At 36.9% G+C, this 11,281-nt stretch overlaps 2 protein-coding genes and 2 non-coding genes across 4 annotated transcripts; all 4 read left to right on the top strand.

Moving 5' to 3' along the window:
- Positions 1 to 692: 692 nt before the first annotated feature.
- Positions 693 to 3,663, top strand: LOC116022178. The gene is made up of 5 exons (XM_031262775.1): positions 693 to 840; positions 1,003 to 1,079; positions 1,176 to 2,727; positions 2,807 to 2,884; positions 2,973 to 3,663. Exons 1-5 carry the CDS (start codon positions 753 to 755, stop codon positions 3,527 to 3,529), a joined length of 2,352 nt encoding a protein of 783 aa, XP_031118635.1. The 5' UTR covers positions 693 to 752; the 3' UTR covers positions 3,530 to 3,663.
- Positions 3,664 to 3,874: 211 nt separating this feature from the next.
- Positions 3,875 to 3,991, top strand: LOC116023843. Its single transcript, XR_004099434.1, has one exon. It is a non-coding gene; the product is annotated as a U5 spliceosomal RNA (small nuclear RNA).
- A 742-nt stretch (positions 3,992 to 4,733) lies between these two features.
- LOC116023842 lies at positions 4,734 to 4,851 on the top strand. The gene has a single exon (XR_004099433.1). It is a non-coding gene; the product is annotated as a U5 spliceosomal RNA (small nuclear RNA).
- A 2,113-nt stretch (positions 4,852 to 6,964) lies between these two features.
- On the top strand, positions 6,965 to 9,635 carry LOC116023084 (glucan endo-1,3-beta-D-glucosidase). The gene is made up of 5 exons (XM_031264050.1): positions 6,965 to 7,233; positions 7,357 to 8,021; positions 8,361 to 8,681; positions 8,961 to 9,234; positions 9,327 to 9,635. The coding sequence occupies exons 1-5, from the start codon at positions 7,176 to 7,178 to the stop codon at positions 9,362 to 9,364; spliced, it is 1,356 nt and encodes a 451-aa protein (XP_031119910.1). The 5' UTR covers positions 6,965 to 7,175; the 3' UTR covers positions 9,365 to 9,635.
- The last annotated feature ends 1,646 nt before the right edge of the window (positions 9,636 to 11,281 follow it).

Below are 11,281 nucleotides of genomic sequence, written 5' to 3' on the forward strand. Positions count from 1 at the left end.
AAATACAACATTCCTTCGTACACCATTCACCGTGAATGAAACCCACAGTGCAACTTCATGCATCAAATATTCAAAATGTAGAGTGAAGGTTCAGCAAGTTGATCACCACAGCGCTATTGATGCCAATTAAAGGAAGCATCCATGCAGATTATTGCAGAGTTTATACTCAAGTTCTAACTCAGAATTTTTTATTAGTCTTTTCAGTTTGAGCCGTTAAATTACAAACAAACTATATTGATTTATTTTTTTGTGATTCTTGACAGATAAAATAAAAAGACGAATTTTACCTAAGTGCACATTTAAATAGTCATGGTAGATTTTCCGAAAATCAATGTTTTACCAGCCAATCCCAAGCATCCGCTGACCATTTAAAAATTGCAGTTTATTGCAACGCATAGAATAAAAAAAGGCACAAACGTAGCTTGGATTGGAATAGAAGTCATAATGCATATACAATAAAAATTCCCAAAACTTATCTTTGATTCTCTCCCAACAATCTCCCTTACCCAACACTGAAAAGGCACTCCCACCTAAGTGACAAACAAACATTCCATTCCTCTGCATCCAATGTATAAGAATCACAGAGCTCACAACCTTAATCAAACAGTATTCTCATTTCCACTTTAACACTGTTTCTGCACTACTATGGAGCTGCATAAGCAGTTCAGCTCCTGTCAGGTATTTAGCCACTGAGTGTAGGGAGTCGAAAACGTCGCAAAGGCGCGATAGATCCCAGATTTTTTTTTGTAGTGATGGCAACAAAATCAGACTTTGCACAAAAGCTGCTCCATGACCTCCGGGGCCGGAAGGAACATATGGCTACAGGCAAAACACACTCAGGTAAATTTTCTGCAAAAATCATGATTGTTATGGCATTTCAAGAATATTATGTTCAGAGCCAGAACATATGAGTTTATAAGGTCATAGGTTATACTGGCTAATTGATTGGATTTAGTCTGGTTTGGTCAATGTGCATTATAGCCGTTTATACAAAACCTGCAGGAAACCAACCAGATGCAAATGCAGAGACTGGGCGATTTTCGCGAGGATCATCACAGCAGATAAAAGCCATTGAATCTGTAAGTTAAACTCTCTTCAAATTTCTGTGTATTTGAATATTTGATTGCTTATAATGACAAGTGTAACCTCAAACCTGCATTGGTTGCATTTGCCAGGATGGTTCAGAGATAGGGAACTCACAGAGGTCAAGCATCAGCAACAGATCATTTCATATGCAAGAATCTTCTGGGGAAGTTGCTAAAATGAACTGTTCAGGCAATAACCCAATGCTCAGTTTTCTCCAGAGACTAACCAGTTTCCAGAAGCATTATCATCCTTCAAATGATCATCAAGTTGGGAAGGAGCTCCTGAAAGGGGCCATGGATTTGGAAGAGTCCCTCAGAGTGCTTGTAAACCTGCAAGAAGCATCAGAGTGCATGATGAGTCCAGAAAGGAAGAATCAGATGATGTTACTCGAAGACGATGAGGAAGATACTGCTGCAAAAGTAGCCAACCATAAGCACTCCCGCGACCTTCCCAGATTTTCATTTGATGTGGAAACTGAAATGAAACAGCAAGAAACTGATAACCGAAATGAAAAGCAGCCTTCTCAGACCTCAGATTTGGTTTCTCATAGAAGATCATCCAGTTGCACAGACTTCACAGCTCAATCTACAAAATTGGAGCTCAAGAATCAGACGAAAGGGAGGCTTTCGAGTGTCATTGCAAAACTCATGGGATTGGATGAACTTCCCCAAAGTGCAGATACAAAGGCCTTGAGGAGACACTCAACATCCAAGAGGAAAGAAGGTCCAGTGTTAAAGAAAATTGCAAATGCTGATTCGGTGAACGAGAAGAACATGCAATCCAAGAATGCAAAACCAACTCAAGAGACAGTTCAGATAGAAAATGAAACATCTGACAGGCTTCTCCTTAACAATCAACAGAAGCCCAAGGATATAATTGAAGTGGCCGGGGACAACAATCAGGCAAACCGAAAAGAGCAGCACCTTTCAAAGCAAAAACCTCAGGTCAATAAACACAAGGGAAGGCAAGCAGAAGCAACAATTCCACAAACAGTTAGAAATAAATCACCTAGTTTGCTAGAGAAGCGGTTTCCGGTTAACCAAACTTCACATGGTAAGACAAATGGTACAAAGTCCACCACTGGAATGCCTCAGAAATCTCTGCCAAACAGTGAAGCTCCTGCGAAAGATGGGCCTGCAGTTACTATGGGAAGTTCTGGGAACAGGAATATGAATCAAATTGGATTACCTAAAAAATTATCATCAAGAACAAGGGAGGGCATTGGCACATACACACTTGCCCGAAAAAAGCCTATCAAGGTGCCATCTACAGAGAAGAAGGAAAACTACTTTCAAATCCACAGAAAACGGGAGTTTCGTAAAATAGATGGATCGAGTAGAAAAGGAACTCCCCCGCATATGGAAAGATCACCAGGAAAGCAAACTGCAATATTCAAAGCGACAGACCAGCTGAGACGCGATATGGCCAAACACACTGGCATAGAAGGCAAATTGAGTCAAGACAAGCCAAAAGAAGCAAAACAAAACACCACCATGATCCATAAATCAGAAGTAAGTAGCAAACCACTGAGCTCAGCACAAGAATTGCCGGCTGAAACAAAAGATTCCATCTACATTGCTGGGGAAAATGATTGCCAAAACCTGGAATATCAGAAAATTTTACCAAATCATTCTAGTACTGGTATGTTATCCTGCCACATAAAATGCAAGCATGCTCAATCCAAAGAATCTAATCTGATCCTTAAAATTTTATGTTGCAGGAGACTATTATACCAACAACAAGAACTGTCAAGTTTTCCAAGATGAACAAGGCAGATTTGTTCCCACCAAGCTTCCAGGTTCTGTTACATTAATTGAATTGCAGAAATGAAGTAGCCTGTAATAGCCAATAGACACATTGATGATCTTTACACTTTGCTGTTGCAGAAAATAAAAATGGACTGACTGAACCCGAAAAGCATCTCAAGGAGTTGTTGGTTACAAGCCAACAATTTCTTAACACCATAGAGGCATTTTTCAAGCTCAACATTCCAACCAGCACCTTTCAGACCAATGATCCCAACAGTAAAAGTTCAGAATTTAAGCTTAAACTACACTGCAGCTATGAAGTAGTGAAACGAAAGGCGAGAAGACGAAGACTCTTGAACCATCCTTATGCAAAGACATCCATGGGATGCATAAAGGTGAGATCTTTAGATGATCTGGTCAAGCAATTGTGCAAAGGGTTCGACGTGCTGAACTCTTACTGGTCAAAAGGGAAAGAAAACTGTCACACTGCAGCAGACTACCTGCATACCATGGTTGAGAAAGACATCCAAAATATAAATCCAGATTTGAACAGCATGTGGGACTTTGGTTGGGATACTATGATGTCTACATCCCAAGAAAAGGATGAAATCATAAAGGATGTTGAGAGGCATCTGCTCAATGGGCTCCTAGACGAGATCACACTCGACTTATTACAGATTACTGTATCTGCTTGATTGTTCTACAAAAGAACCATGAGAAACCGGCATAATAGTGAGCAAGTTATGTCTTAGAAATCAAATTCCAGAATGAATGTGTAAGATTGTACTATTATTATACTTCTCGTTTCTTTATGCAGTTCTGTTTTTCTTGCTCGTTTCCAAGTAGATAAATGATTACATTGAATTTTCCAAGTAGTTGAAGGCTTGTAGACTGAGGAGTTTGCTCTGTTTCTACACCAGTTCGTATAGTCGAGAAGACAGAAATGTAGAGGGGAATTGTTCCCACATCGAAAAATAATGATACACTCTCGGCTTTGGGCTTCTATATAATGGGCAATTTAAGACCGTTTTAAATCACGCAGCCACGCGATGAACACATAGCGAACTATTCTTTCGCCTTTTACTAAAGAATACCGTGTGTTCGTCGCAAATAGTGGCATACGCCTATTTTTGGAGGGCCTCCTTTTCTTGAGGAGCCCAACCAAGTTTAGTCCAAATTTTTTGTCTTTGCTGGCCCTTATTTAAGTCACAACCCAATTAGGTTATTGGATATTGTGGTGTGCGATTAAAATTCGTTATGAGATCTAATAGTTTCACAGTATTCTGGTTTTGGTAGCCAATTTTCAACCCTTTTTTCAATTGAAAAATTAAATTTAACTCTTTTTGTTTTTGTTTTTTAAAGTAAAGTGTAGTCTATCTTGGGCCAAACGAACGCTCAACCCTTATAAATTTTGATTTTTACTGTGCCATAAAAATTGTTGGTGAATAGATTCCAGAAACACTCTTTTCATATCATAGTATACAGGGTTTTTGCAGTCAAATATGGTTGTAAAATGATAGTCTTGTTCTTTAAAAAAAAATAGGCGAAAGAGTGCATTTGAGTGAACTTCCAGTTTAGTATATTTGTAGGAGGTTTATTGAATGAGCATTTTTAGCTTAGAAACAAATTTGTAGTTGATTTGTTGTAGTTAGCAAATTATTATGAAGGAATATGAAATGTAAAGCGAAACATTTGTCTGGAAATGTAGCTAACTAATTACGATGATTTTTCGAAGTAGTTAAAGGCTTGTAGACTGAGGAATTTGCTCTGTTTCTACACCAGTTTGTATCCGAGTGAGGATAATAGTAGAGGGGAAGAAGTCCCACATCGAAAAGTAATGACAGTCTCTCGGCTTTGGGCTCTATATAATGGGCAATTTAAGATTGTTTTGAATCACGCAGCCACGTGATGAACACATAGCGAACTATTCTTTCGCCTTTTACTAAAGAATACCGTGTGTTCTTCACAAATAGTGGCATACGCCAATTTTTGGAGGGTCTTCTCTTCTTGAGGGGCCCAACAAATTCTAGTATTAAATTTTTGTCTTTTTTGGGCCTTACGAAGGCCCAATCTGTTTAAGTTTTGGCTTTTGTATTGTGCTGATGAAAATAAAAATTAGTGAATTTTATACTAAGCTCCACTATTATGTGTAAGCACTAGACCGAATTTATTTACCATATATATTTATAATTTGTGAATAATAATTATACGTAAATATGATTTATTTAATACACTATTTAAAAAGTCACAATGCAAGTTGTACTTTTCTTTACAAGTGTAAAGTGAAACATTTGCAAGATGTGCGAGGCCAATCTAATTCATGCTTTCCCTCCGTATTTAATCCACAATCACGAAAGGCTTACGCGAGAAGGGATTGGATCTCCAAAACGTAACTTTCTATTGTTTACTTGTAAAGGTCATATACGTCCATCACCTCCCCAAAGTGGATTCACATTCACTTTATACCTTTGTTCTTAAAGTCACACGTTCACATTCGCATATCGTCATCATGTTAGTCCACAATATTATATAATGCTTAATTACAACATTTTTAAATGGAAGAGACAAATATTCCACTTCCATTTTTCTTGTGGGGGGAGTCCAATTCTTTTGAGTAATATTGCACATTGGAACTTAATTTATCTAATGGGGTGTATTTTTATTAATTATTTGTCAAATCAAATATCTTTAATGTGACATTTGTGAATCGAAACATGATTTATTTTGTTGCAACTAAAGAGAATTAAATTACACATCAACCCTTTTTAAATTTTAACTTTCTTCTAATAAATATAAATTATGTACACCCAAAAAAAAAACAATAATTACATGGGGATGAAGCCAAAAAAAAAAAGTTTTAGTAGGGTCAAGAAAGCATAGTTGTTGAGTTTTTTCTTCTAATAAATATAAATTGTGTACACCCAAAAAAAAAAAAAAAGAAATAATTACATGGGGATGAAGCCAACAAAAAAAAAAAGTTTTAGTAGGGTCAAGAAGACATAGTTATTGAGTTTCAGTTTCTAAAACTTTCAAAATAATAAGATACATAAAACAACTAAACTATCTTACCCTTCAATTACATTTATATAATAAAATATTATATAATTATATTAAAACATTTATTCTCTCATACAAATAGATATAACTCAGTTGAAACATATCCTGTATTTTAATTTGTTTTCACCGTTTTCGTGATAGGAATGATGAGTCATTAAATTTAGGTGGAAGCTTATATAATATCAACAAATTTGATTTGTGAATTCCAAAACAAACTGCTACAAAATGACCATTGGTTTTACCCTAATTAAACTTATCAAAAAAAAAAAAAAACATACACACATGTCAAGAGTCAAGAGTGCATTTCGGTAACGGCTAAAACGGAGGGCCTTTTCGTCACTCTGCTTATATTCCCTCTGAGCTGGGTCCAAAACTCCCGACAATAATTGACTCCGATTATTATTATTGATGATGTTCAATTATGTTCAACGTTTCATTTCGCATTCACACTACATTTGTACCGCTTCCCATCGCACACAAATTTTGATTACTCTACAGGGGTTATATTTTGTTTATTTAAAGGTGAAATACACCCCGAATTTTATGCGAAAAATTAATGAAGTCATTAAATTTTTAAAAATTATAATTAAATACATTAACATACTAATTTAGTGTATTAAAATTTAAAAATTAATAATGGCATGTAATAACATGTTGTTAGAGTATCGACGATACTCCAACAACTTTCGAAAAATGGACAATCAAAGACTAACAAACAGTCGTCGTTGGAAACCTTCTTTAGAGAAGGCGGTGGAAGGCGACCAACAATTGCTCGTTAATCGTGGGTTGTTGATTTTTTCTCGAAGACCGCCTGAATATTGCTGGAACTCTAGTGACTTTGGACCGATCATTACAGGCCACTGTCTAATTTTTTAGAAAAGTTCAAGAGTCTAATTAATTTATATTCAGAGTTATATTTAATTTCTCTGCTTTTTTTATTATTATTATTTACGAATTTGTTTTGAAAAAAATAAGGTAAAAGCAGAGGTAATTTCTCAAATGCCCCTATATTTTGGGGCCCCGGCTGCGCCACCACGTGGTCGAGAACTTTCATGTCTCTATACGTTGGTTCCGTGGCGTCACCTCCGACCTTTTTCCACACACTCCATTACCACTGTACTTGGAAGCCTCACCTACCGGAAACCCCTTTCTTTACCGTTATGCCCTCCATTTCAGCCTCTCCTTAACTCCTTTATCTTCTTCTACTCTCCATCACTTTTTTTCCTCATCACCACCGTCGCGTCATCATATCTTCTTCCCAAAAGCAAACACACAGACAAAAGTATGGCAACTCCACTTTTCACTTCATCTTTCTTCTTTCTCTTACTCCTCCATCTCACAGGTAATCACTTATTTGATTATTTCCATCTTTTTGTAAAGTTATTGGGTTCACTTGTAACTCGTAAAGTTTTGATTTTTATCAGTGATAAAGTTTGGGTTTTTTTTTTTTTTTTTTTTTTTGTAGCGGCGCAGTCGTTTATTGGAGTGAATTATGGGCAGGTGGCGGATAATCTGCCGGCGCCGGAGGCGACGGCGAAGCTGCTGCAGTCTACGTCGATTGAGAGGGTGAGGTTGTACGGAGCGGACCCGGCGATGATCCGCGCGTTGGCCGACACGGGCATCGGGATTATGATCGGAGTGGCTAACGGCGACATTCCGACGATGGCTTCCGATCCCGGGGTTGCCAAGAACTGGGTTTCGGCCAATGTGCTCCCGTTCTTCCCGGCGAGTAAGATCACGACGATAAACGTCGGGAACGAGATTCTGTACTCCGGCGACCGGAATCTGATGACGCAGCTCCTGCCGGCGATGCAGAACATGGAGAACGCGCTTGGTGCCGCTTCACTCGCCGGGAAAATTAAGGTGTCCACGGTTCACGGGATGTCGTTGCTGAGGTCATCTGATCCGCCGTCCTCCGGGAGCTTCGATCCCGCCGTCACTGACTTGCTTAAAGGTCTGCTCGGGTTCAATAACGCCACCGGGTCGCAGTTCTGGGTAAACCCTTATCCTTTCTTCGCTTACCAGAGCGATCCCCGCCCGGAAACCCTGGCATTCTGTTTATTCCAGCCCAACTCCGGCCGAGTAGATTCCGGCACCAAAATCAAGTACATGAACATGTTTGATGCTCAGGTCAGTCTCGAAATCGTTTACTTAAACTGTTCACTGTCATGGTGTTAGCTAATATTAAGGTTTACTCTATATGTGGTTATTCAATCTTTTTTCTTTGGATACTATTGACTTTCTGTTACAATGCATCTGTTCATAAATCAAACCCACAATCTTTCATATGGGAGTTGGTGCCACTAGGCGCCCATTCAATCTAATAAAACTCTAAACTTTTGAAAGTGCTTGCTGTCATATTTGATAGCGTTAAGGTTTACTCAGATATATGATTATTCGATCTAGTATAGCTCCAGTTTTTAATGTCTGAGGGGATCTAAGAGCAGAGAAAATGTGGTTTGTGTGCAGTTGGATGCTGTAAGATCTGCGCTGAACGCATTAGGTTTCAAGGATGTGGAGATCGGAGTGGCTGAAACCGGCTGGCCATACAAGGGAGATAGCACCGAGGTTGGTCCTAGCATTGAGAATGCCAAGGCTTATGTGGGGAACTTGATCGCTCACTTAAGATCGTTGGTTGGAACTCCATTGATGCCTAGGAAATCGGTGGACACTTATCTGTTTGCATTGTACGACGAGGACTTGAAGCCTGGACCAACTTCAGAGCGCTCGTTTGGGCTCTTCAGGCCTGATTTGACCATGACCTTTGACGCTGGACTTTCAAAGACTGTTGTAAGACTCGATTATTCACTTGCTGCAACTGAATTTCTTAGTCGTTTAGGGCACACAAACCTGATTAGAGAATTGCCTGCTAATTTGATTTCATTATTTGATTTTACTTGTTCTGAAGACCTATAAGCGATTTTATTGATCATATTAGTCTTTTTCTATTACTTCTCACCCGATTAGAATGTGTGTTTAAGGAGCATAGCCTCTCTGATTGATTCGGTGTTTATTTATGTTCTAACGAAAGCTGTTTTTTTATTTATTTTTGTTTCTTTTTCAATGAAGACGCCAGTAACTCCGGTGACTCCATCGCCCAAGAGTGGCGCTTGGTGCGTGCCAAAGCAAGGCGTATCAGACGCCCAGCTGCAAGCAAATCTAGATTACGTGTGTGGGCAAGGAATCGACTGCAGCGCAATCCAGCCCGGGGGACCATGTTTCGAGCCAAACACAGTCGCCTCTCACGCTGCATATGCCATGAACCTCCTCTACCAAACTGCGGGAAAGAACCCTTGGAACTGCGATTTCTCGCAGACAGCCACACTCTCATCAACTAATCCCAGTAAGCTCTTACATTCCTCACAAACATTTCTTGAACTCTGCTAAATATTGAGACATCACTTGAGCTCTGATAAATATTGACTCGATTTGCAGGTTATGATGGTTGTACCTATCCCAGTGGCAGTACCTGATAAGCATTATATTTACAAGTTTATTATACATCATCTTCAAGTTTCAAGCTATGCTGTTATATGTGTTGTCTTTTATAGTATTCTTGTGCTTGTTGGAAAGGTAGAGTTTCCATTAGCACGAAATAATTTATATGCAGATTAGTTTCAACCTGTGGAAGAGGGATTTCTTTCCCTTAATCTGTATTGCTTTTCAAGTGTTCATACTTGTATTTGAAGTTTATGAGGTACAATAAATAATTAATGTAAATAAATAGTTTCTATTTTTAAAAAATCTATTATACTTTTTTTTTTCTTTTAACAATTTTATGGTTGACTGTTGAAATTGTTTATAATATGGACAAATGAAGTGTATGTATAAGTCCAAATGCCAATGGGCAAATTTAGTAACCATACGATTTCGAATTTGATTCAGTAGTAAACATCCAACTTGTTAGGATGGACAAAGTTTTATAATTAGTAGTTAGATTTGGAGTACTACTCGATTGTGTCATGAAAAGGGGAGCTTTACAGAACACAAATATTAGAGCATCTTAATAGTTATTTTTTTTTTTTTTTTTTTTTTTTTGAGAAGTTTTTGTAAGTGCGATTATAAAAGAGAAGATAAGGTGAAAAAGAAAAAACAAAAACAAAACAAAACAAATGTGAAAACAAAAAAAAAAAAAAGTAAAAGTTTGAGATGACTCATTAACGCAACTGCACACGCCCAACTGGGTGCATATTTAGCCTCAATTGCTTTAGTGGGTCCCACAAATCTGTCAAAAATCAATACTTTGCATAAGTTATCTTTTCATCCTCTTTCCTCTCATTCTCTCCTCCACCTAGAATTAACTTTTGTAAAAAATTATGCAAAAATCATGTTATATGACTTATATCCACTGGTGTGGATGCTCTTATCCGGTTTCAGAAAAAAAAAAAAAAAAACAAACAAACCAATATTAGCCACTAAATTGTCCCTTTAAGTGACCTTGAATGCTATTTATGATTGTCAATAGAGTGTAACAGGTTAGTCTATTACATACGTGTCATTATATTATTGGTAGGCTCCACCAAGTATAAACTTACCCCATTCATTGTCCTTGGATTATCAACCGTTGTTCTTTGGATCAAAGCCTCTTAATCACATATTACACGTATGACGTATCCAGTCCTTCATGTAAATGGTGAGATATAACTTAGATTTCCTTATAATCTTCAAATATTTATACAATAATGTTAACATTTTGTGACGACTTGTGCCTATCGTGTAATAAAAATTTATGAACTTATTATGAACTAATTGACTAATTAAATTATATAATGATATAGGTTATATATAAAATGTTATGTTTTTAATTCGATTTTGACTTAAAGAAGTGAATTTAATTTATTCATTTATAATAGGATGTTTGACAAATAACGGTTAACAAATAGTTGTTAGCTGATTGAGTTAGAGAGTTTGACTAGATAACATTAGCTGATTGTTAAAAACATGTTTGGAAAATGAGTTGATAGTTGTTTGGTATTATTTATTTATTTATTTTCAAAAAATTGATCAAAAAAGGTTGATTTGAACAATTTTTTGAATTCTAACAGTTTAGAGTTAAAAAAATGATTAACTAAACACTTATATTGATTGTTTAATCAAATCAAAATCTAATAATAAATAACTATTTTATCGACCAAAATTTGGTAAACGAACAACTAATCCACAATTGTATGATTGAAGAGTTATGATGAAACTTTGCAGATATGACACTATACAAAAAAAAAAAAAAAGGAGTTAAGTTGGGATTTAGTTATCCAATTGACCTACTACTATCACTCATTTTCAAATTAGTCATTGATTTTTGAAACTACAAAATTTAATTCTTAAGTATTAAATCATTTTTAATTGTAATCCAACGTTAACTTTTTTCATGTATGAATCATTAATATTAA

Source organism: Ipomoea triloba, chromosome 6 (assembly GCF_003576645.1).
Source record: "Ipomoea triloba cultivar NCNSP0323 chromosome 6, ASM357664v1".
Classification (NCBI taxonomy): Eukaryota; Viridiplantae; Streptophyta; class Magnoliopsida; order Solanales; family Convolvulaceae; genus Ipomoea; species Ipomoea triloba.

Excerpts from the sequence above, each read along its gene's own strand:
- LOC116022178 (XM_031262775.1), top strand. The coding sequence starts at position 753 with ATGGCAACAAAATCAGACTTTGCACAAAAGCTGCTCCATGACCTCCGG. Across the intron at positions 1,080-1,175 it reads AGATAAAAGCCATTGAATCT|GATGGTTCAGAGATAGGGAA; the intron begins GTAAGTTAAACT and ends TGCATTTGCCAG. Across the intron at positions 2,885-2,972 it reads TGTTCCCACCAAGCTTCCAG|AAAATAAAAATGGACTGACT; the intron begins GTTCTGTTACAT and ends TTGCTGTTGCAG.
- LOC116023084 (XM_031264050.1), top strand. The coding sequence starts at position 7,176 with ATGGCAACTCCACTTTTCACTTCATCTTTCTTCTTTCTCTTACTCCTC. Across the intron at positions 8,022-8,360 it reads TGAACATGTTTGATGCTCAG|TTGGATGCTGTAAGATCTGC; the intron begins GTCAGTCTCGAA and ends GTTTGTGTGCAG. Across the intron at positions 9,235-9,326 it reads ACTCTCATCAACTAATCCCA|GTTATGATGGTTGTACCTAT; the intron begins GTAAGCTCTTAC and ends CTCGATTTGCAG.